Source organism: Podarcis melisellensis (assembly GCF_964234715.1).
Source record: "Podarcis melisellensis genome assembly, chromosome: 8".
Taxonomy (NCBI): domain Eukaryota; kingdom Metazoa; phylum Chordata; class Lepidosauria; order Squamata; family Lacertidae; genus Podarcis; species Podarcis melisellensis.
In genome coordinates, this window is record NC_138540.1 from 66,343,893 (window position 1) to 66,367,531 (window position 23,639).

The window sequence follows — 23,639 nt, forward strand, 5'->3', positions numbered from 1 at the left end:
GCAAACCTGGAAGTGAGTGTTCCAGTATGTGAACTTTCTTTGGAACCCAAACGTCCGACATGGCTTCTGCAGCTTCCGATTGGCTGCAGGAGCTCGAAAGCCGCACCTTGGTTTCCAAATGTTTTGGAAGTCGAACGAACTTCCGGAATGGAAGGAACCACTGTATTTCTATCCTGTATCTTCCCAATCCATGGAGCAAATAAGTGATTCTTAGAAAAAGCTGCAGAACCCCTTATATACCAAGTTAGACCACTGGTCCATCTAGCTCAGCATTGTCTGCAATGACTGGCAGTGGCTTTCCGTGGTTTCAGATGGGAGACTGTCCCAAACATAGCTGGGGATGCCAAGGATTGAGCTTGGGAGCATCTGCATGCACTGTGGAAGCAATGAGCTTGGGACCTTCTGCATGCAATGTTCCCTCACTGAGCTATTGCCCTCCCCCAAGGTAAAGGTGTGTTTTGAACCATGCACTTCACAGTGTTCAAAATTCCCATCGTTCTAGGCGCATTTTGCGACAGAGAATTCTATTAGTTCGAGCAGCTTCTGAGCTCTGAGGGCAGTACTGTGCCCAAGATTTCAGAACAAAACGGCAGAGTGGAAGGAAAGGAGGACCTTTTTCTGCTTCCCCATTTCCAACTACTCTCCAAAGACTGGAGAAGAGACCTTCTTAAGAATATTAGGGGGGTGGGCAGGGGAAGGACTACCAGGCATGACCCAACTTGGCCCTCCAGCTGTTTTGGGACTACAACTCCCACCATCCCTAGCTAACAGGACCAGTGGTCAGGGATGATGGGAAATATTGTCCCAAAACAGCTGGAGAGCCAGACCATGTGAAAAATGAACATAATATTTTAGCTGCAGTTCATTAATTTTCAGCTTTGTATTCTTGTTATATATATTAAAAAGCATGCCTAGACATTCCGTTGTTGCGCCCATAACCCAGGCTTAAGGTGCTGTTTAGCTCCTAGCTTTCATATCTCAGTTTCTAACACTGAGCTCACACTATTAGCCACTTTGCTGGCTGGGCTCTGCAGACAGCATATTCACACAGGCCTCCCCAACAATGCAGTCCGACTCCTTTCAGCAGACCAGGGCCTGGTGTGTCATAGAATCATAGCCTCTTTTGCCCAACATGGTGCTCGAACCCACAACCCTGAGATTAAAGAGTCTCATGCTCTACCAACTGAGCTACCCAGGAGGGTTGAGATGCTGCTGTGACGCCACCTTTCTGCATCCACACAGACGATGAAAGGCTAGGTTGCTTCCTAGGAACAGGAAAACAAAAGCTAAGCCAAGCCAAGAGCCACCTGCTGCTGTGATGTACATGGATTTGTGATGCGCACTGGGAGTGTGTGCGCGCGCATAGGTGTGCCGCCAAGTCCTTTGCACGCCACTTTCCCCACAGAACTTGAAAGCATCGCAGCGCAAGGCGAAATGTGCCCAGGAAGGGATACATCAATGCCAGGCAGATCTGGAGATGGGGAGTATTAATTAGAAGGCGGTCAGGAGGAGAGCGATTTCGAGGTAATGGTGGGAGGCAAGGGGGAGATGAGTTCACAGTGTGATGCCTCCGCTGCAAAGGGAGCAGGAGGCATTCTAATTGGGGATGTGTCGAGCGAGCTGCTTGCAGACCAGAAGCTGCCTTTGGAGTGCCTTTTCTCTCTGCATCGCCCAGGGCACGCCTGGGATTCCGTGCTCAGCTTCGGCGCCGAGCTTTTCAGAGGAGGCAGAGAGAGAAGAGTTCAAAGAAGGGCAGGCAGAGAGAGCCAAGGTGGGAGAACGTGACAGGAGAACATACTATGGGGTGGATGGGCAGGGGGGAGGGGGCCCGGGAGGGAAGCTTACACAAACTGGATCGATGCGACTTTTTGAAACGAAAAGGGGTGGGAAATGGGATGGGAATCTAGCCCGGGGCTGCAACAACAACAACAAAACCCTCCCCAGCAGCTCTGCATGGTTTCCCCTTCCGGTTAATACAATCCCTATAAACCACTATCTACGATTTGCACCATTTTTGTCAAGGAAGGTTATCTCCCTTTCAGATGCAGATTGCTCTGCAGAGTGTGTGTGTCTGCATATGCGTGCACATTGATGGATGTGCATTTATATCCCACCTTTTCCTCCAAGGAGCTTAAGGTGCTGTTCGTGGTTCTCCTCCTCGTTTAATCCCCACAAAAACCCTGTGAGATAGGTTTGGCTGAGAGGCAGTGAAGCTAGTACTTACCTAGTATGACACTCTCACCACTGCGCCACATTGGCTCATGGCACACATGTGATCCTTCAACTCTCCTTCCTGAGAGCTCCAACCAGCAGCATCTGGAGGCTCAGCATTTTCACACACCTGGCCTACAGCATTGTTTTGGATTGCAAAATTGAAGTGAACCTTGTAAGAACTTAAGAAAGACCCTCCTAGATCAAGCCTGTGGCCCATCTTGTCCAACACCCTGATTCCACTGTGGTTGACCCTTTTTAGGAAATTTTTATATTTGTTTTTATTGTTGATTGCTTTGGGATTTTTCATGGGAAGTGATTCATTTTTTTTAAATGAAATAAATCCTGTAGGATTCCCCTCCCTTTCCCCCTCCCATCCTGTAAGTAAGCCATTGGCCATATTGGTCTGCCAGGCATCCCCATCTGGCCAGGTCATTTTCCAAAAGCCATACCCACCTGCCCCACACCTGACATCATCCGTAACATTAAGTGTGGGGCAGGTAGAGAAGTGCCTGGAATGGCTGCTTGTGCACCAAATCCATACGGAGAGTAGAATTGGACTCCCTGTGCAGCAACTGAGTTCAATCCAGCTTGATTTGGGACAGTGAGAGAGTTCCCCATGGGAAATTCCCTTGCACACCCAAACCAGAAACCACGATTAGACTCTCCACACATTGGCTGATGCATGGGGAGCTGTGTCTTGCTTGGTCACCATCAAGCACACTCCCCGTGGTCCAACTTTGACAGGCTTGCAGAGGACCACCACACTGCCAATCCCCTGATGTCGTTATAATCTGCAGTTGCAAGGTCCCACCCACCTGTCAGAGTTGACCTGTGCGGTGGAGATAAACATCTGGCCCCCAGGCAAAAAAAGATTCCCCACCCCTGCTGTAGGTTGACCACCCATTATCTACTCTTGGTAAATCATGGCAATTGCTCTCCAAAACATCATGCAACACTCTTCCCTGCTACCAGAGACAGTTTAAGTCTGGGTGATGCCAGGAGGTGTGCTGCTTCTTCGTATTATTAAGTTGCATTATGTGATAAGACAGCACCTATCTAAACTAGCTATCTAAACTAGCACATTCCTCAGCCCCACAACCCAAATTCTGCTCTCAAAGGCCAAAATGGGGTATCCACTCGGACTGGTCCAAGAACAGAAGAATTGCCAAGCTAGGACAGACCAATCTATGTCCCACCTCTAGATCAGCATTTTAAAATGGGAAAGCAGTGGAGATAGCCAAGCACAGAAAGCATGACTTGCAGTTATTCCCCAGAGTCTAGTACTGTCTCAGAAATCTAAGGTTGCCATTATGGCTGTCATGTATAAGAGCCACCATGCATTGACCTTATTGCTTTTAAAGCAAATTAATGCCAGTGACATTCAGCGTGTGCCAATGAATTCTACAGATTAATTGCATTTTGTACGAACTTCTCCACTCAGACCCTGCAGGCCCACCCGTGCAGATGGATGGAAGTGGTGTGGGTAATATTTGGCGATCTTTCAAAGATCGCAAGAGGGGCAGGCTTAACCTTAGAGGGGTCCTCACCTCCTCCTCGCTCCCTCATCCCAACAAGCCACTTCTGCTGATTCAAGTATTGATCCTCCAGCATCCCCGATGGCTGTGCTGCCAGGGAGCCTTTTCAAGGGTTGGTGGAGAGCCTTCCTGTTGCTCTCTGCACTCGTCTCCCACATAGATTAACTGGAAGGGGTGCAGGGAGCTGGCAATGCTGCAGCTGAGAGACACAAATCGTGGCAAGTCTGCATTAGGAGCGCTTTTCCAGACTCCCTATTCATTGAGCATTCACCCTGATTTGTTTTTAGAGAGTTTAGACAGCGTTGGCTATTTAGTGAGCACTGTAGTTTGTTAAGGGTTGCTGGGAACTGTAACTCTGTGTGGGTTAAACTACAGTGCCCAGAATTCTTTGAGGGGAAAAATGTTCTTTAAAGACACACACACACACCCTCAGCAACACTGTTGACCCTGTCAAAATCAGAGCACCTAGTGGCTGCCTAACAGCAAAAATTAAAATGGTGGGAGACATTGCATCGCTGGCCTTGCATCGCTGGCTCTTCTTCCACTGTGATGCTCAAAGCTCATGAAGAAGCTGCATGGATAAAGGACTGCAGACATCTCAAAATACCCCGGGAAGATGGTGGTATGGCTGCATACCCACCCTTATGACTCCCAAAGAATCCTGGGGACTGTAGTTTAAACCTCACAGAGCTATAGTTTCCAGCACCGCAATCAAACTGCAGTTCCCAGGAATTTTTTTTTGGGGGGGAAGTCATGTGCTTTAAAGGTATCCTGTGTAAATGATGGGTTGTTTTCCTCCTGCGGAGAGGAATGGCTGCAAAGGATGGGGTGAAAGGAGCCATTACCCAGGATTGCAAAAAGCCAGCAGCCTACTTTAAAGGGGCAGAGTTTTCTTTGGACAGCAGTTCAGTCCAAGTAAAGAGCCACCCGATGCAAGAGCAGGGGCTTGGGAGCTGTCCATCATGAGTTAGCACCTGGAGTTAGCTGCTGCATGCACACCATACATTTAAAACACACACCCCAGAAACTAATCCTGGGAACTGTAGTTCGCCTGCACAGAGCTGCAATCCCAGCGCCCTTAGCTAACTACAGCTGCCAGGATTATTGGAGGGTTACTTTAAATAAATGATGTGTATGCAGCCTGGGCAAGTGCATAGGTCACCTCGTCCCAGTCTTCCCAACTATGGTGAGATATATTTTTATTTTAAATATAGTAATGGATCCTAAATCTTCATCTGCATACAACTCTGTGTCCTGCCTCGTTCCCCCTTGTGTGATGCATTTCCTCCCCCTACCCTTTTTTTGTGGGGAGGCTGTTGATGCGTCTTGACAAGCGGCCACCCTAGTTCCTGAAAACTGGGACGAATTTTAAGAGAAAAGAAAAGCAAGCGAAGGGAAAGCGTTAACCTCGTCATCCACCCACACTCCCTTCCTGCCTTCGCAGACCCTGGGGGAGATGGAACCAGCCGCCCTCTCCCTTGTGGAATTGCAATTCTCCCATGGTCATGCGGTAGGGGAGCTCTTTGAGAAGGACTCCCGTTAGCCCAAGGATGACCTCAGCACTGCGACTTGCTCGCAGCCTCCATATATAACACGGAAGTAGTGAATTATGCCCATGAGCGAGGACGGCGTAGTGCATTGATTTCTGCACACAGGTGCCTGGAAGCCTGGGACAGATGCTTGCTCACGATGCCATCCTTTGCAAAGGGTTCATTATGCCTCAAGGGCTAATCCTCTCGGACTGATAAATGCAGCACAGGTCTATCTATCTCCCCATGCCTGCGATTTATAGGCCTATGTACCTGATGTTTTGCTGAAGGTGCTCCTGCGGCTCCAATCCTACCCTGAACTGACAAAATATTTTTCAGGCCTGGAGGCGAGTTTCTCCCTTCAGCCACTCCTGTTTTTAGACTGGAGACTAGGGACGGAAGGATCTGCCCATTTCAGTCCTCTCGGTTTCTCCTTTTCCCAGTCTTAAATTCAGTCCTCTACATTTCTGCAGCAATTTGCAATTTCTGGAAGGCCAAAACTACCACACACCTGCCCTAGATTGCATGCATGTCCCCTTTCCATCCTCACAACCACCCTGCAAGGTAGGCTATGTGTGAGAGAATGAATCCCCCAGGGTCACCTAGTGAACTTTATGGTTGACCAGGGCTTGGACCCAGATCTCTCTTGTCCTCACCCAACCCTTAATATAACAACCGCCTCTTGTTTCAGACTGCTTATGTCTGTGTCTCTTAAGGAAAGAGCACCTGCACTTCTGACCAATTCACCGACTCCACACACTAAGCAACTATTGTTATAAATAATGACATGAGTTTGCCTGTGGATGTGGGACCTGTGCCAGAGGCACAAATCTCTCTGCTTTAAAAAAAGAAAAGCCCTTGATAACCTGTGCTGATAACCCTCCTATAGTTATTAGAAGGTGTAAAAAAAAAAAGTTGCAAATTGCTGCAAAACTTGCTGAAAACTTCCTAGTTCACTTTTGCTTTCGCATCTTAGGCTGTGCACAATGCACATGACTGGCTTAAGAAGCAGCTAGGTCATTCTTTTTCTCAGTTCAGTTCAAAGCTGGTTCAGGGCGATAGGCATCAAAACACAGTATTTCATGGACACCTTAGATACAGAATATCTTGCAGCTAATGTTGTGTACCCCACTTCCCAAATTAGCAGTGGGACCACACTGGATGCAGCTTAAATGAGATTATGCACACAGCCTTACTGTGACTCCCCTCCTCCCTTAATACATGAAGTGGTGCCACTATAAACATAGGAAGTTGCCTTATACTAAGTCAGAATATTTCTTCATCTAACCCAGTATTGTCAACACTGACTGGCAGCAGTTCTCCATGGTTTCAAGCAGGAGTCTTTCCCAGCCGTTCCTGGAAATGCTGGGGATTGAACCTAGCACCTTTCCTGTGTCTTCCCAGTCTTTAGCTGTGACTCCATGACTCTTGGGGTCCCTTCCAACTCCCCCCCCCCCACTTTCATTATCAACACTGCTGCAACAACAGGGACCTTCCTGTAGCAGTGAAGAGAAATTCACCAGACACCATCCAGGGCAAAGAACCTGATAGAAATAAAACTCTTCTTTCCAGGAGGATTCCGTGCTTATAACCTTACACTTTTTGTAAGCATTTACACAGCTGTAATGAGAGCCTCCTCTGAATAATGATAATTAATAACAATGAAGAAAAGAAGTACAGAACCCAAACTGGAAGGACTGTAAGAAACAAGAACAAGTAATCCCTTGAAGACAATTCGGAAGCTGGTCCAAACTGCAGCAAGCAGGTCACTGGCTGCGGTTGCAGTTCCATTTGGAGCTCACATCATTTCTGGTCTGAAACAGCTGCATGGGCTGCCATTTTGTTTCTGGGCTCCATTCGAGGTGCTCACTTTGGCATTTAATCTGAATTGATTCTAGAATGTTTTTTAATTAATTGACTGTGCGATTTTATGTGCACTGCTATTTTTACCTGTTGTTAGCTGCTCTGAGCCCAGCTTTGGCCAGGGAGGGCAGGATACAAATTATTATTATTATTATTATTATTATTATTATTATTATTAAAAAACTTAGGTCCTGAATACCTGAAAGACTTCCTCTATCCTGCCACCCTCAGATGTTCTGTGAAGGCGGCCAAGGAGAGGTCTTTCTCTGTGGCAGCCTCTAAATTGTGAAACTCCCCTCAGAGGTGCATCTGACACCATCATCATTTGGCTTCTGACATATGCTGAAGATGCACCTCTTTATCCTGTCCTTATGGCAGTGAAGCTACTTTTGCTCAACCCACCTCCTCTGTTCTACGGACATACACCCGGAATTTCCAGGGCATATCCGGAATGCTGCAGTTGGCAGCAGTGTCCAGGCTTAAACAGGCGAGGTGTCCATGAAAATTCGGACGTATGGCAACCCATGTTGGCAGTGTCATTTTTGCTGTATCCCCATAAAATCTCAACTTTTCTGTCTGGATTTTCACCGTTTGAAATATGGCGACCCTGTGCGTAACCCACACCATGCTGCTTTTATTTGAATTTTTTTTAACAAATAATATTTGCAAATGCTGCAAGCAAAACAACAGACTAAAATACATCATTAAAACACTCATAAATCCAAGGAGAGTAAAAATACAAGATAAAAAAGCTTTAAAAATATTGGGCAGGACCTGGGGTAGTTTAGCTGGTAGAGCATGAGACTCAGGGGGTTGGACTAGATGACCCTTGGGTCCCTTCCAGCTCTAAGATTCTAAGATTTTATGATTCTTAATCTCAGGGTTGTGGGTTCGAGTCCCATGTTGGGGGAAAAGATTCCTGCATTGCAGGGGGTTGGATTAGATAATCCTCGTGGTCCCTTCCAGCTCTACAATTCAGTGAAAATATTCCTACTAAATATGATTTTATATGGCAACGTTTATGAACACTTGATAAATTTTATATCAATAAGAACATGGGTAGGCAAACTAAGGCCCGGGGGCCGGATGCAGCCCAATCGCTTTCTCAATCTGGCCCGCGGACGGTCCAGGAATCAGCATGTTTTTACATGAGCAGAATGTGTCATTTTATCTAAAATGCATCTCTGGGTTATTTGTGTGGCCTGTTTTTATATGAGAATAATGTGTGCTTTTATTTAAAATGCATCTCTGGGTTATATGTGGTGGAAAGGAATTCGTTCAAACCCCCCCCCCCCAAAAAAAAATATAGTCCGGCCGCCCACAGTGGACTGGCCCTTGCTGAAAAGGTTTGCTGACCCCTGAATAAGAACCTTGTATCCCACCATGGAATATATGTTATCTGAATCTGTTTAACTTGTTTTTAGAATGATATAAACTGCTTTGCTTGTTTTTAATTGAATGATCATATTGTTAAACCACCCTGTGACCTTATGATGAAGGAAGAAAACTTACAAATATGAGTTATTAATCTATGAGTCTTGAACTTCTTTGACGCTATCTGCCACCTCTCCCAGCATTTACCTAAGACTCTCCTGTCCGCTGAACTTTATTAAACCATTCAGCGATAACAGCTGGTTAAAAAAAAAAGCCCCCCTTCTGTCATTTCTTTGCTTAAGAGAGAAAGAACATTATTTCATTTTTTTATATACATTTATATCCCACCATTTTCTCTTGTGGATCTCCTGACTGACTTGGCTCCTACCAGATGTCTTTTTAAATTATGCATTCATGAGGCTTAACGCTCATGATGTTATCAAGGTTTTGCAAAGTTTGCAAAAGTTTTGGGGTGGATGGCCCGGCTTCGTTTCCAATCAGTGCATCATGGCTTCCTCCTGAAATCTTGTCAGTTTTTATGCCACAGATGTTCTGCTTTGCTTTATTATTATTATTGTTGTTGTTCTGCTGCAACACAAACGTACCCCTCCAGGTGGCAATAATGTGGTAACTTTGGGGAAGCGTCTCAGAATAACAAATACGGCAGAATGATATGTCCAATATTAATTTACCACAAATGCACTGCTACTACGTTAAGGGCATGTTGCTGCAAAAATACACCCACCAGTTTGGAGGGCGTTCATTTTCTCCTCGCAGCTATCTTGCGAGATAGAGTTAGCCATGAAGCTCACTGGGTGAACTGGAACCCGTTTCTCATCCAGAGTTGGGATTCAAACCCTGGTCTGGCCCTACTCTAATCACACCACAGCTCTCTGGGGGAGAGAGCATGAGGTAAACTGATTGCGAGGGTCACACAAAGAGAAGAGGTATGGAAGAGGCGCACTGAAGCCTGGAGAGGAAAAACAACGCAGAAAGGAAGCTGTTGGGCAAAGGTGGGCGTAGGTGATTGGCAGTGCCAACAGAACAGGGGAGGTAGAGAGGAGGCAGGTGGCTAGAGAGGACTCAAGGAAGCTTATCTCTCCTTGTGGGAGGGAACAGGCCTGATCTTGTAGAATGGCATCTTTGTCTAAGAAGCTGGGGTGGGGGGCTGGAGAGAGAGAAAGGAGCTATTTTTGGCCTCCTCCTCTTGCTTCTTGGGATTTGTAGCCTGGAGCAGGTCTGAGCCAGAGGGAATGACGTGCTGGGTGTTAGCAAATTGCCTGCATTGCTAATGCAGCATGCGTGCCTGACCTGGACTCCCAACATCCGAGGAGCAGGTGGACGCTCTGGAACAAGGGGCCTGAACCTGATGCTGCACTTTAGCGTGACTTGTTTATTAAGCCTCCAAGGAGGTCACTGTTCTGCAGGCAGGTCTGGTTATATTTCTGCCTGCCCAGGCTAGCCAGCAAGGCGACATGAGAACAGCTGTATTCAGACAGACTAATGATTTCTCTGACAGTGGTTCGATCTGGCTCAAAAGCATTCCAGAACACGGCCTGGGCCGCTACCGCTAATAGACTCTGAGGCAGGTTTATTGCATCGCATCTGAATGTGGGTTCCTAAAAAATTCCTGAGAAGCCCAGCTGTCCTTTAAAAACAAAGAACAGGTTTCTAGCCCTCAGGGTGCAGAGATAAGTAGTTGACAGTTAAAGGCCTGTCATAGGGCCCTTCCACACTTTTCATTTGTTAGAAACTACGGGCCCATCTGCACTTAAGCTAGTTCTATGATTTCAAGTCATAGGTCCAAGAGGTGTGGTTTTTATGTCCCCTTGGACCAGTGACTTGAAATCACAGGACAAACTAAAGTGAGTATGGGCCCATAGTTTCAAACCAAGGAATATTGGGAACTGTAGTTTGGGGAAGGGTATAGGTTTACTCAGTGCTTTTGTTTCTAAAAAAAATGTTTAGGGGTACTCTCATTTTCCAACTCACATTGAAATACTGCCTCACAATGAGGCCAAACTTAGACTCACAAAATGTTTAGGGGTATGTGTCCCCCTGCGTCCCCCCCCATAAAAAAGCACTGGGTTTACTAACAAAGAACTCGTAGCACTCATCCACTATTACAATTCCAGGGTTCCCTGGAAAGAGAGATTTATTGTTACATGACTCAGGGAATTGTAGCTCATTGAAGGCAATAGGGGTCTCCTAATAGGTCTCAAAACCCTTAACAAACTACATTTCCCAGGATTCTTTGGGGGGAAGCCGTGACTGTTTACAGTGGTACTTTGAGTTACAAACGCCTCATGTTGTAAATGCTTCAGGTTACAAACTCCGCTAAGCTGGAAGAGTTACCTCGAGTTGAGAACTTTGCCCCAGGATGAGAACGGAAATCGTGTGCTGGCGGCACAACGGCAGCAAGAGACCCCATTAGCGAAAGCACGCCTCTAGTTAAGAACTGGCTAGATGGACTTACAGCTTGACAAGGCATCTTCCTATATTCCACATGTCACTGGCATGATTAATTACGTAAATGACATAAGTTACACTGTCATTACATTATCCCAATCCATCCATTTCAATGGAAAGGAAATACAGTGCAAAAAGACGGGGGGGGGGGGGAGAGAATGTAATTATTTATGGACAAGTAACTTGCAACTTACACACATTTAACTTGTGCACATTCAGATTTATGCGCTTGGCAAAAAAGTTAAAAAGGGAGCAGAAAACGGACAAGTGTCTGGGATAAAAGAGTTTGGCAATCCCACCCAACATTAAACCCAAATTGTTCGGACTATATGCGATTTTGGCTTTACACACTATCCACAAAGCATAACCCCCGTGTATGTCGAGTCACCTGCATATGTTTTGTGGAGTGAAAGCAACAGCGCATTCGGCTCATATTCACTGGATAGATTTCTGTCTCAGACATGGGCAAATAAGCGAACATTTCCTCTGCTTCAATTTCTGTTCCCACCAGAATTCTCTGGCGTCCCTATGGGTGGGGAGGCCATGTCTTCGGGTGCAGCCTGCATCAAACCTGTCTGTCTCCCATGCTACTGTTCTCCCCAAAAACTCTCCTTTGAAGCAGCCACTATATCTTAACCCATGATAAGGCCACTAGCTCTGCAGATGATTAAAAAAAAAACACACCTCCCTTTTTCTTTGTGTTAGGATAGCTTTGGGCAGGAATTTGGACACTACAGCCACCACCAAGAACCAAGACTCCTGCGGTTTAGCTGTTGGCACCTAGGCTCAGCCGTGCGTCGCTTGCTTTGCTGATGCTGACGAGAGGAGACCCGAGGCACTTTACCAGAACTAATGGGCTTTGGAGTGGTGCGATCTTTCCTGACACCTGCTCTCACCTCCCTCCCACAGCAACACAGGTACAGCATGCAAATATTGCTTCTGCGTCCTGGCTGTCCCCTCCTCCCCTGAAAACCGACTCCTCTCGGTTGCCTGCGCTCAGAAAAACAAGCGCGCACGATGATGCATCACAGAATGCCACGTATGACACTCAGGGCAAATTAATGCTACCACACAGCCGCATGTGTGCCAAAATCGAGGTGATAATAGGTCTGAGCATAATTTGCTTTGATCTGCCAGAATATACAGCTGAAAGATTTCCACAGGCCAAAGATCTGGGCTTCCTAAGAAGAGTTCTGCAACTGGCAACTTCTTCCTCCTATAGCAAACCACCAAATTCCAGACTTTCTATCCCTGGAATTGGCACTGGGGTGATTTTAACAATAGTTGTGTGCTTTGAAAGGTGGTGTGAATGGGATGTCAAGTTCTTGCTCGTCTGCAGTGGCGGCTGGTGCCTATTGGTAGGGCGGAAGCCCACAGTAAGCAGAGTCAGAGCAAATGACAAGTGCAGACAACTCACTCTAGCTTTGTCGCCACCCTCCTTCCTTCCGAGTTCTTCAAGGGCAGCACTGAGATCAAGCTGACAGCCAATGCCACCCCCTGGGACTGTTGCAAGAAAGGAGGCAGGCAGGCAGGCAGGCAGGCAGGCAGGCAGGGGCTGGTTGGAGGCAGACTGAGCTTGGTGGGCCTGTGTGCCATTCGCCCTAATGGACCAGCCTCTGCGGCTGGTTAGGGAGACTGCTGCAGTCCCTCCAAGTGTCCCTATTTTCCAAGGACAATCCTGGATTTACAGAAGCCATCCTGGTTTCTGATTTGATCCCAGAATGCCCCGCTTTTCCTTAGGACATCCCTATGTTGGAGGGTATGGCGTTATGTGACCCCCAAGTCAAGGAGATAAGTACAGTGGACACTCGGGTTGCGAATGTGATCCGTGCAGGATGCACATTCGCAACCTGCAGCGTTCGCAACCCGCAGCGGCCCATCTGCACATGCGTGGGTTGCGATTTGGCGCTTCTGTGTATGCGTGACTGCCGAAATCTGGAAGTAACCCGTTCTGGTACTTCTGGGTTTTGGCGGGTGCGTAACCCGAAAAAATGTAACCTGAAGCGGCTGTAACCCGAGGTATGACTGTAACTATACAACCTTCAAAAGACAACTGAAGGCAGCCCTGTATAGGGAAGTTTTTTTTAATGCTTAATGTTTTATAATGTTTTTGTATATGTTGGAAGCCGCCCAGAGTCGCTGGGGCAACCAAGTCAGATGGGTGAGGTATAAATAATAAAAATGTTTTATTGTTATTGTTATTAATAGGATGTCCCTATTTTCATCAGAGAAACGTTGGAGGGTATGCTGCTGCTGCTGCTCAGAAGTTGTTGCATATCTTTATCTCCCCACAATCCTTCTGGCTGCTTCCATTCAGTGCTGCCTGCCTACCATTTTGTCCTCCAGCATCTTTGTTGCTGAATGTGCTTGGTAGACTGCATAGGAACACAGGGAGTTGGCTTATACCAGATCAGACAATTGACCTGTCTAGCGCAGCATTGTCTACACATTGACTAGCAATTGCTCTCCTGAGTTTCAGGTGTGGGACATTGCCAGTCAGCCCCATGTAAAAGTGCTGGGGTCTGGACCTGGGGCCTTCTGCATGCAAAGCCGATGAAAGCGCTCTGCCCACCCACCTCTTAAGAGGGGAAAGCTGATTGTAATTCAGCAGAAGATAAATGACGACGTAGCGCTAGGAGCTGCCAATCTGGAAGCACCCGTGAGCTCTCATGCTTTTGAAGACGCACCTGTTTGCACAGGCATTCCCTTGATCTCTTGACCCGACTCTCCTGTTTTAATTGCTGTGTTGTTTTAATGGGGTCTTTTTTATTGCACATTTTAATTGATTGCTTGTATTTATATTTTAATTTTCATGTCTATGACTGGTATTCAAGTGTGTTTTACTCAGAGTAGGCTTGTTGAAATTAATGCACCTAACTTAGTCGTGTTCATTCATTTCAGTGGGTGTACGCTGAGAAAAACATGGTCGAATACTACCTGATGGGGTTGCGACCAACTCTACTTATAAAGTAGATCCATTGCAGTCAATGGGCACTACTAACTTAGTGTCATTCATTTCAGTGGGTCTACTCTGAGTAGAATCTAGTTGGCTACAACCCCATGGGTATTTTCTTTTAATGCACAGTACTTCCAAAATGCTTAGAAGTCCTATTTTGGCACTGAGTGGCATATGAGTTAACAAATAATACTTATAACCTTGGAAAAGAGGTGTAATTATTCAATACTGAAAAGAAAGCATTACAGAAGGGCAGGGCCAGAGAAGCCAAGGCCTCTACCACCTAAAGAGTCCACTAAGGACTATTGTGCTTTCCCAGAGGCTACTTCCAGACCTGGCCCAAGTTTTGTTAATGGTGTTTTATATATTATTATTATTGTTTTATTGAGGATTTAAAAATATATATATTTCACTTGATTTATGCTTGATTTGTGATGTTCTATTATGTTCTATTAGATTATTGTTATTTATTGTTTGTAAGCCCCTTTGATATTCATTGGAACGAAAAGCGGCATAGAAATGCAATAAATCAAATCAGATGTGGAGAAGTTAGGTGCCTGAAATCCTGGAGAGCCCTTCCCAGACAGTGTGGACAATAGTGAGCCAGATAAACCAATGGGTCTGACTTCCCATAAGGCAGTTTTCTCTACTGTGTGTTTCTCTGTATGGTCTTTGCTTCTTCCTTTGGGAGTGAGGTCCTCCTGATTCCAACTTGTCTCTGCTGAACCCTTGACCCCGTTACCGGGTGTGTTCATCCCATGTACATGCCAGGAATGCTGTGGTGGGGCTATGCTGTATTAATTCCAAGCAAAAGCCCGGTGAGAAAGAGGGAGAGGGAGAAGGGCTATGCAGATCAGCATTGATTTTGATCAGCAGCTAAAAATAGCCAGGGATTTCGAAGCTGACATCATCGGCTGGTAGAGGCCAAATGCCTCTGATCGCCCACTGATGCAAAACCGGTATTGTCGAAAAGTCTAGGAAAAAGGGGCATCACAGCTCGAACACATGTATGTTTACTTGAAAGTAAGCCCTGCTTGTCCTTTGGGATTTGAACTGGGTTTTAGCCTTTGTCATGTAGCAGTAGCGCAAACAGACATTTTTGCTGTGGTGCCAGCTATTGTTAGTTTGGTCTACTGGTTGTTGGTGCATGTGTGTGCCCTGCCTTAGGGTCAGAGAATCGTAGAGTTGGAAGGGACCCATAGGATAATCTAGTCCAACCTGCAATGCAGGAACATCATCTAAAGCACCCATGACAGATGGCCATCCACCCTCTGCTTAAAAATCTCCAAGGAAGAAAAGTCCACAACCTCCCAAGGGAGACCGTCCCATTATTGAACAGCTCTTACTGTCAGAAAGTTCTTCCTGGTGTTTAGTTGGAATCTCCTTTCTTGTAACATGAAGCCATTGGTTCGAGTCCTACCCCCTAGAGTAGGGGAAAACAAGCATGCTCCATCTTCCTTGTGACAACCAATAATAATAATAATAATAATAATAATAATAATAATAATTTATTTGTACCCTGCCACTCTGGACGACTTCCAACAAAATATTAAAATACAATAGTCTGTCAAACATTAAAAGTTTCCCTAAACAGGGCTGCCTTCAGATGTCTTCTAAAAGTCTGGTAGTTGTTTTTCTCTTTGACATCTGGTAGGAGGGCGTTCCACAGGTCGGGTGCCACTACTGAGAAGGTCCTCTGCCTGGTTCCCTGTAGCTTTGCTTCTCGCAGTGAGGGAACAGCCAGAAGGCCCTCAGCACTGGACCTCAGTGTCCGGGCAGAGCGATGGGGTGGAGATGCTCCTTCAGGTATACTGGGCCGAGGCCGTTTAGATATTTGAAGATGGCTACTATCATACCTCCTCTCAATCTCCTCTTTTCCAGGCTAAACATAACCAGCTCCTTCAAGCACTCCTCATAAGGCTTGCTTTCCAAAGCCTTTCGCATCTTGGTTGCCCTCCTCTGAACACGTTCCAGCTTGTCAACATCCTTCTGAAGCTGTGGTGCCCAGAATTGGACACAGTAAGGCAGAATAGAGTGGGACTGTTACTTCCCTTGATCGGGGCACTATACTTCTGTTGATGCAGCCTAGAACAGCATTAGCTTTTTTGCTGCTGCATTGCACTTTTGACTCATGTTAATCTTGTGGTCTATACTAAGAGCCCTGGATCCCTTTCACATGTACTACTGGCAAGCCCCATCTTATATCTTATATCTTCCTGTCTTAGGTGCAGAACCTTACATTTGAAATTCATTTTGTTAGTTTGGGCCCAGCGCTCCAATCTGTTAAGGTCATTTTGAACCCCGATTCTGTCTTCTGTGGCATTGGCTACCCCTGCCAGTTTGCTGTCATCTGCAAATTTGATGAGCATCCCCTCAATTCCTTCATCTAAGTACACTTCCTTCTGGCACCTCCTGCAGTCAAGCTGGTGTCAATCATAGGCAGTCAAAGCTCCCTGCGTTTTTCAGTACCATCTTGACGCCTGCCTCTTTTGTGCACCTTCCGTCAAAGCAAATTGGGAAAACTTCATCTGTAAGCTCCTCCTAACCCTGCTTGTGCCAATGTAAGTCCCTGTAATTCAAAGGGAATTATTGCCAAGCAAATGTGCTTAGGGCTGCATCTTTGATTATACTTGAGCTGGATTGAATCTTGAGTGGTCTATTGGTAGCAATTTAAGCTTTTGTGAGTCGGCCTCCTCACAGGGCTGATTTTTTTTTTACTTTTCTTTTTGCATTTATATTCCCAAGGAGCTCATTTAATGCTCACAGCAACCCTTTGTGGTAGGTTAGTGACTGGCCCAAGGTCACCCAGCAAACTTCATGGAGAAGTGGAGATCTGCACCCTGTTTTCCAACACTAACTACTATCTTAGTCTGGCACTCTAAAGGGGCAGAGTGGGAAGGAAGGGGTGACAAAATTTATAGTGGAGCAGAATAAATCCTCAGCAACATTGTTGTTGTTTAGTCGTTTAGTCGTGTCCAACTCTTCGTGACCCCATGGACCAGAGCACGCCAGGCACTTCTGTCTTCCACTGCCTCCCGCAGTTTGGTCAGACTCATGTTTGTAGCTTTGAAGACACTATCCAACCATCTCGTCCTCTGTCGTCCCCTTCTCCTTGTGCCCTCCATCTTTCCCAACATCAGGGTCTTTTCCAGGGAGTCTTCTCTTCTCATGAGGTGGCCAAAGTATTGGAGCCTCAGCTTCACGATCTGTCCTTCCAGTGAGCTGATTTCCTTAAGAATGGATCGGTTTGTTCTTCTTGCAGTCCATGGGACTCTCAAGAGTCTCCTCCAGCACCATAATTCAAAAGCATCAATTCTTCGTCAATCAGCCTTCTTTATGGTCCAGCTCTCACTTCCATACATCACTACTGGGAAAACCATAGCTTTTACTATACGGACCTTTGTTGGCAAGGTGATGTCTCTACTTTTTAAGATGCTGTCTAGGTTTGTCATTGCTTTCCTCCCAAGAAGCAGGCGTCTCTTAATTTCATGGCTGCTGTCACCATCTGCAGTGATCATGGAGCCCAAGAAAGTAAAATCTCTCACTGCCTCCATTTCTTCTCCTTCTATTTGCCAGGAGGTGATGGGACCAGTGGCCATGATCTTCGTTTTTTTGATGTTGAGCTTCAGACCATATTTTGTGCTCTCCTCTTTCACCCTCAATAAAAGGTTCTTTAATTCCTCCTCACTTTCTGCCATCAAGGTTGTGTCATCTGCATATCTGAGGTTGTTGATATTTCTTCCGGCAATCTTAATTCCGGCTTCGGATTCATCCAGCCCAGCCTTTCGCATGGTGAATTCAGCAACATTAAGGTCTGCTAATTGTTGTTGTTGAGATCCATTTTTCCCCTGTGTATGTAATTGGCACATTACCATGTTCTGTCCCCACCTCCACCCCTCAGTCATGGATATTCATTGTGGTTCTCTGTTCACCATCCACTTCAGCTGGCAGAGTTTGACGGAATATATCCAAGCAATGGGGAGTTAACAGTTTTTCGGTTTTGGCCCCACCAAAGAATCCCAACATGTACACGATACTATGCAACGTCAACCAAAGTTCCACCCAGGGCCGGCCCACCCATGAGGCAAGTTGAGCTGACTGCCTCATGCAGCAGGATCCACGGGGGTAGGCACAGCAGATCTGGATGGACTCCAATGAATCACCGTATTTTTTGCTCTATAAGACTCACTTTTTCCCTCCCAAAAAGTAAGGGGAAATGTGGGTGCGTCTTATGAAGTGAATGCAGGCTGCGCAGCTATCCCAGAAGCCAGAACAGCAAGAGGGATTGCTGCTTTCACTGCGTAGTGATCCCTCTTGCTGTTCTGGCTTCTGAGATTCAGAATATTTTTTTTCTTGTTTTCCTCCTCCAAAAACTAGGTGCGTCTTGTGGTCTGGTGCGTCTTATAGAGCGAAAAATACGGTAATTGCCTGTGGCTGCTGCCTTTGCAGCTGTGGTAGGCTCCTTGGAGACAGGATCTGCCACCTCCTTGGCAGCCATACCACTAATGCTGCCTCTACACAGGCCTCTTGGTGAATAGGAGGTGCTACTGGTCTCCTCCCACCCTTCTTGTGGATGTAGATCTTTATTCTCCCCTTGTTCCTGATGTAGATCTTCACTCATCCCTTCTTCCCTGACTGGGGGAGGGGGACGACGACTCCATTTTGTGGTTAGCCTCAGGTGCCAAAATGTCTCAGGCCAGCCCTAATTCCACCACCACCCCAAGTCTGAGCTTGCTGACAAACATCCAAACAAATATCCTCCAAATGTGACCCCCCATTACAGTATACCCCATTTATGGGTGTCATTCTGTTTAGGAATTATAATTAGGGATATGTTAACATTTTGGATTAACAAACAGATTTTTAACGCAATATTTTTAAATTTATCTACGAAAGGTGAGATTAAATTTTTGCTAAATTATGCTGCAAATTTCAATAGTGAAATGTAAGCATTTTATCAAATTCTTCATGCTGGGAATTAGGTGTCCTTTAACAAGTACCTATGACAGCTGAGGAAGGATCAGAATTACTGTACGAGAAAAGAAAATTTTAAAAATATATTTTTAAAGCAACATACTTGGGGGGGGGGGGAACATGAGTAAGAAGACAGCACCATAAAATGAATATAGTTTAGTTTAAAAGGTAAGCAGGAATAATAATAATTAAAAAAAAAAGATTTAAAAGTATGGGAATTGTTTTATTTTTTAAAAAGGTCTCTTCCAGGACAATACATTCCATTTACGCTTTCCCTTGTTTTCTGTCTACTAAGCATGCTCAGACCTCACTTCAGTTTTCTTTTGTTTGGCAGAGTTAATCTCACTCCAAAAGATTGTTTTATACCTCTGCAAGCCTGCTACCTCTCCTGTCACATGTGGGTGGTGCCATTTTGGCTACATTAGCAATGGCACACATAGTCTGAACATTGGGAATGGAGGAGATGATAGGGTTACAATTGCATAGCCATTACTAGGCATATTTTACTCAGTATCTCAGAGGGCCACTAGATGAGTCTTAAAAATCAGATTACCTCAGAAGCTACCAACTCCCCAAACCAGATTACCTCAGAAACTGGGTTTTACTCAGTGTCTCAGGGGGCCATTCGATGAGACCTAAGACCAGATGACCTCAGAAACCACCAGCTCCCAAACCCAGTGCCAACTGAGCCATAAATATTGACCCTGGAGGGCTTACTCCCTGTCATGCTTTATTCACTGTCTCAGGAGGCTGCTAGATTAAATTTAAAATCAGATTACCTCAGAAGCCATCAGCTCCCAAAACCAGATTACCTCAGAATCTGGGTTTTACTCAGTGTCTCAGGAGCCACTGGATGAGATATAGATTAGGACCAGATTACAGACACCTCCCAGACCCAGAGCCAACCAAGCCATAAAGACAGTTAATGGAGGGCCTGTTCCCTGTCCCAACCACACATGAAACCAAACAAAGGACAGGGGCTTCTCTGTGGTGGCACCAAGACTCCGGAACTTCCTCCTAATGGTGATCCACCAGGCTCCCTCTCTGCCTGTCTTAATCTGGGCTTTTAGTAAAGACTAAAAAAGAAAAGAAAAAAGAAGACAGTTGGCATTTAATGTATGCCTTAATTTTAAATCTGCTATCTGCTAGAGCTCTTGGTACTGTTCTTCTTGGTACTGGTCTTCTTGGTACTGTTTTTTAAACCGCTGCTGTTCTGACTGTTTTGTTGTTTATAATGGGTTAACCAGTGTTTTGATGTTGTATTTTTTTCTATTTTGATGGTAGTTTTATTATTTATTTGTTTTATTTGTAGAAGGCGCTGGGAAGGCACCGCCCTTTAACATCTAAGCTCCACCCCTTGGCAGTTTGAGCTTCAGGAGAGCCGACATTCCCAAGCTGAGGGTAAGGAGCTGAAGAGTTTGGGCAACAACGAAACTCCGCTGAACCGCTAGAACGCCTGTGTCCTTTACAATGTCGTGGGAGGAACTGCTTTAGAGTGACGGGAGCATTCAAGTAAGATAGGGGGGTCCAATTACAGCAGCGGGGAAGAGACCGTAGTCCAGGGGTGTGCAACCCTTTTGGCCCAGTGGACCAGATCTTTATGCCTCCATCCTGTGGGCCAACTTTGGCAGGTGGGCAGGACCTGTCAAGCATCTGCTATCATAATGACATCAGGTGACTGACAGATGGGTGGTGCCACCTACCTGCCAAAGATGGCATGCAGGTGTGAGGGGAGGGGAGACAGGAAGCTGGATTTAACTCCCTGTACATGAGCTGATGTGTGGGACCTTCATTCCTGCTTTCTTCAGGAAGCAGCTGCGTAAGCATTTGAGTCACATGGTGTCAGGTATGGGGCAGGTGGGTGTGGTGTTGGAGAAATTGCCTTCCTGTAGAGTGGGCCATGGTGGGCCAAATTTGACCCATGGGCTGGAGGTTCCCCCTCCCTGCTGTGGCTCTCCAGATGTTATTGGGCTCCAACGCCTGTCAGCCCCAACCAGCAGGGCCAAGGGTCACATTTCTGAGTTCCCATCTCTGAGTTTAGAGTGAAGCGCAAGGGTTAGTCAGAGTAGGAAAGAATTGGCAATTAATGACCAAACCGCCAGCAAAATATTCCAGTCCTTCCATCCCGCCTCCTTTCTCTCCCACTTCTCCCCAGTCACTGGCAGTGACAATGCTCAGCCCTCACTGGGCTGGCTTGGTTTTTCTTCCCCTCCCCTTTTCCATTCTGGTGTCTTGTGGGGATGCCTGCTGCTCCTTCTTCTGTCCCTGGGGAGGCTTTAAAATAGTTTCTCAGTGTAAACCAGGAAATGGCCTATCTCTAGACAATGAAACGGTGTGCTTCTGTTCTCGCTTCCCAGTTTGGAGGACCCACCACAGGTTCTCCCCACCACCACCCAAAACAAAGCTTTTTTCACACCTCAGCGTTCTCTGAGCAACAATGAAAGTACCTCCTGTGTGGATGCTCCTTGGTTAAATAAAGGCTCCACACTCAGGAGACCGAGCTTGCTCTGAATATATATACAGTTCAGGCAGGTCCACCAACCTCAGTCAGGCTTCAACCAGTCCCACCTGCCAGCCTTCTTACATGCAAGCAGTGGCACCGCCTGTCACCTTTTTCTCTGCCTTAGTCTCAATGTTGCCCTTGTACAGCTCAGGCAGGGAGAAGGATGGGCTCTGCCTGCTCTGGCTCCATCTACTGTGGGTCACCTGCCTTCCGTCCCACCAGTCCTCCTGGGCAGCAGACACCATGGAATATGTATACATAAGAAATAAGAATAAGAAAACATGTATGTATATACTGTATACATATGCACACACGTATTCTTTTGTTCTGCTAACGGCTGCCTCTGGTCCAAGGAGGTTTGCAGTTTGGGGAAACGCAGCAAAACACGCTTCGTCTGAGGCGACAGGAGGGTGGGCATGCACACCGCCGTCAGAGGAACCCTCCTACCCCCACAATGCCAGCGTGGAGCGCTCCCTGCCCCAGAGCCAAGGTGAGAGAGCTGTATATGGGCTTGAGGCACACGAGTCCCAATTCCCACCATTAGAGGGCACTGGTGACACATAAACAGTAACTAGTTCGTTAATCACAGGGGTGTTTTTATTTATTTATTTTCTTTATTAAAAAATACTGTATACCCCTGAGCCCATCAAACATTCCCTGCAAAGTATGGTTTGTATACCTGTACTATGAATGGTCATATTGTGCATGGATAAAAATACTATACAGAATGTCCAAACTTTCCTTAAGTCAGGCAGCACGGTAAGGGAGGGGGAATGAAGTTGCAGCTGATCTTTCTTTCTTTCTTTTTTTGCGGGGTGGGGAGCGGTTTGAGTCGTGCCGGGTGCAATGGAAACGGGGATTTTTGTTTTCAATTTTTCTAACTCTACCTCGAATCATGCCTGGATCCAGGGGCAGCGCTGGCGTCACGCCCCGCCAAGTGTTCCATTCCACCCACACGCACAGGCCCCTGTTGAGGATCCCGCAGCCGCTTTGCAATTCGCGGCTCGTAACCTTCCCCCCCCCCCCCGCCTGCTGGCCAGCCCTCCCCTCTCCCGCATCATCGCGGCTGCATGCAAGCTGGAAACGGCGGGGGCCGCGAGAACCCGCAACGTGGGAGAAGGGATCCGAAGCAAAGGCGCCACGCTTTGCGCAGCCCACCAGCGTCCATCCCGCCCCTTTAAAGTCGTCGTCGTCTGCTGCTGCTACCACCACCTTCCCTCCCTCACCCTCCCCTTTCTAGCGGAAAGAACTACACCACCCAGGATGCTTTGCGGGTCTCTCCCTGGGGTTCCGGATGCTGCTCCTGCCGCTGACAAGCGAAGGTAAGCAGAGAGCTTCGGAGGCAGCCAAGGCAGCGACAGCAGCTCTTAAGGAGCTCGAGCCGAGGGGAGCCTCAGCCAGCTTTTTCCCCTTCCCTCCCCTTTTCTGCGAGCAAAAGCAAAGCAGCAAAGCGGCAGGAGAGGAGGCGAGAGAAAAGGAGGAGGCGGCGAGCAGGGAGGGAAATCGCCACCAGCACCAGCTGAGCAGCAGCAGCAAAAGAGAGAGAGAGAGAAAGAAAGAGGGAGAAACAGTCAAGGGTCTGGTTTGTCTTCGTTTCCTTCGCCGCCCCCCCTCCCACCCAGCAGCAGTAAAAGGGAGAAGGGGGTGGAGAGAGTAGGGAGGGGAAAAAAGAGAAAAAGACACAGGGAGCTCGAGAGAGAGCGAGCGCAAATTCTCCCAGCCTTGCATATTTTCCTTCCTACCCCTCCTCCTGGCTTTTTCTTTTGTGTGGCGTGTTTGAAAGGAAGGGAAGGAGGCAAAAGAGACGGAGGAAGAAAGAACGAAAGAAAGGAGGAGAGCGAGCGAGAGTGGGGAGGGGGGAAAGGAGGAGGCGTCGTAGAGTCATGTCCAGCAGAGTTGCGTGAGGATAATGTGATCGGCCAAAGAGGCGATGAATATGCTGTCGCTGAAGGTTGGCAGTGGCGCCGAAGGGTCGGGCAGTCTCCCCGGCAGCGCGGAGCCCTCTCCTCTGGAGGAAAAAAGTCTCTCCCGAAAGGCAGCCGCCGCCGCCGCCGAAGGGATCGGATCCCCACAGCAGCAGCAGCAGGCTGGTGAGTTAACTCGGGCGATGCGCCCTCTTCTCTCTCCCCCGCGCTCTCTCCCGTCCAGCCCTTGCCCACCACCACAGAGCCCTTGCTCCAGAAGGAATAGATCGCCAACCCTCCCTCTTATTTTAAAATTTA

At 47.0% G+C, this 23,639-nt stretch overlaps 1 protein-coding gene and 1 long non-coding RNA gene across 3 annotated transcripts in view; one reads left to right on the plus strand and one right to left on the minus strand.

The window, feature by feature from the left end:
• LOC309375404 overlaps nucleotides 1-23,639 on the minus strand; it is a 113,819-nt gene that overhangs the window by 22,592 nt on the left and 67,588 nt on the right. The gene's annotated exons all lie outside the window — the stretch shown is intronic.
• Nucleotides 22,040-23,639, plus strand: part of AHDC1 (AT-hook DNA binding motif containing 1) — a 193,708-nt gene continuing 192,108 nt past the window's right edge. The window contains exon 1 of one of the 2 annotated variants that reach the window (XM_081920488.1): nucleotides 22,040-23,511. In XM_081920488.1, coding sequence (XP_081776614.1) covers nucleotides 23,348-23,511 — 164 coding nt within the window. In that variant the 5' untranslated portion in view covers nucleotides 22,040-23,347. The remainder of the gene's footprint in view (nucleotides 23,512-23,639) is intronic. The other variant, XM_081920487.1, reaches the window with a different exon arrangement.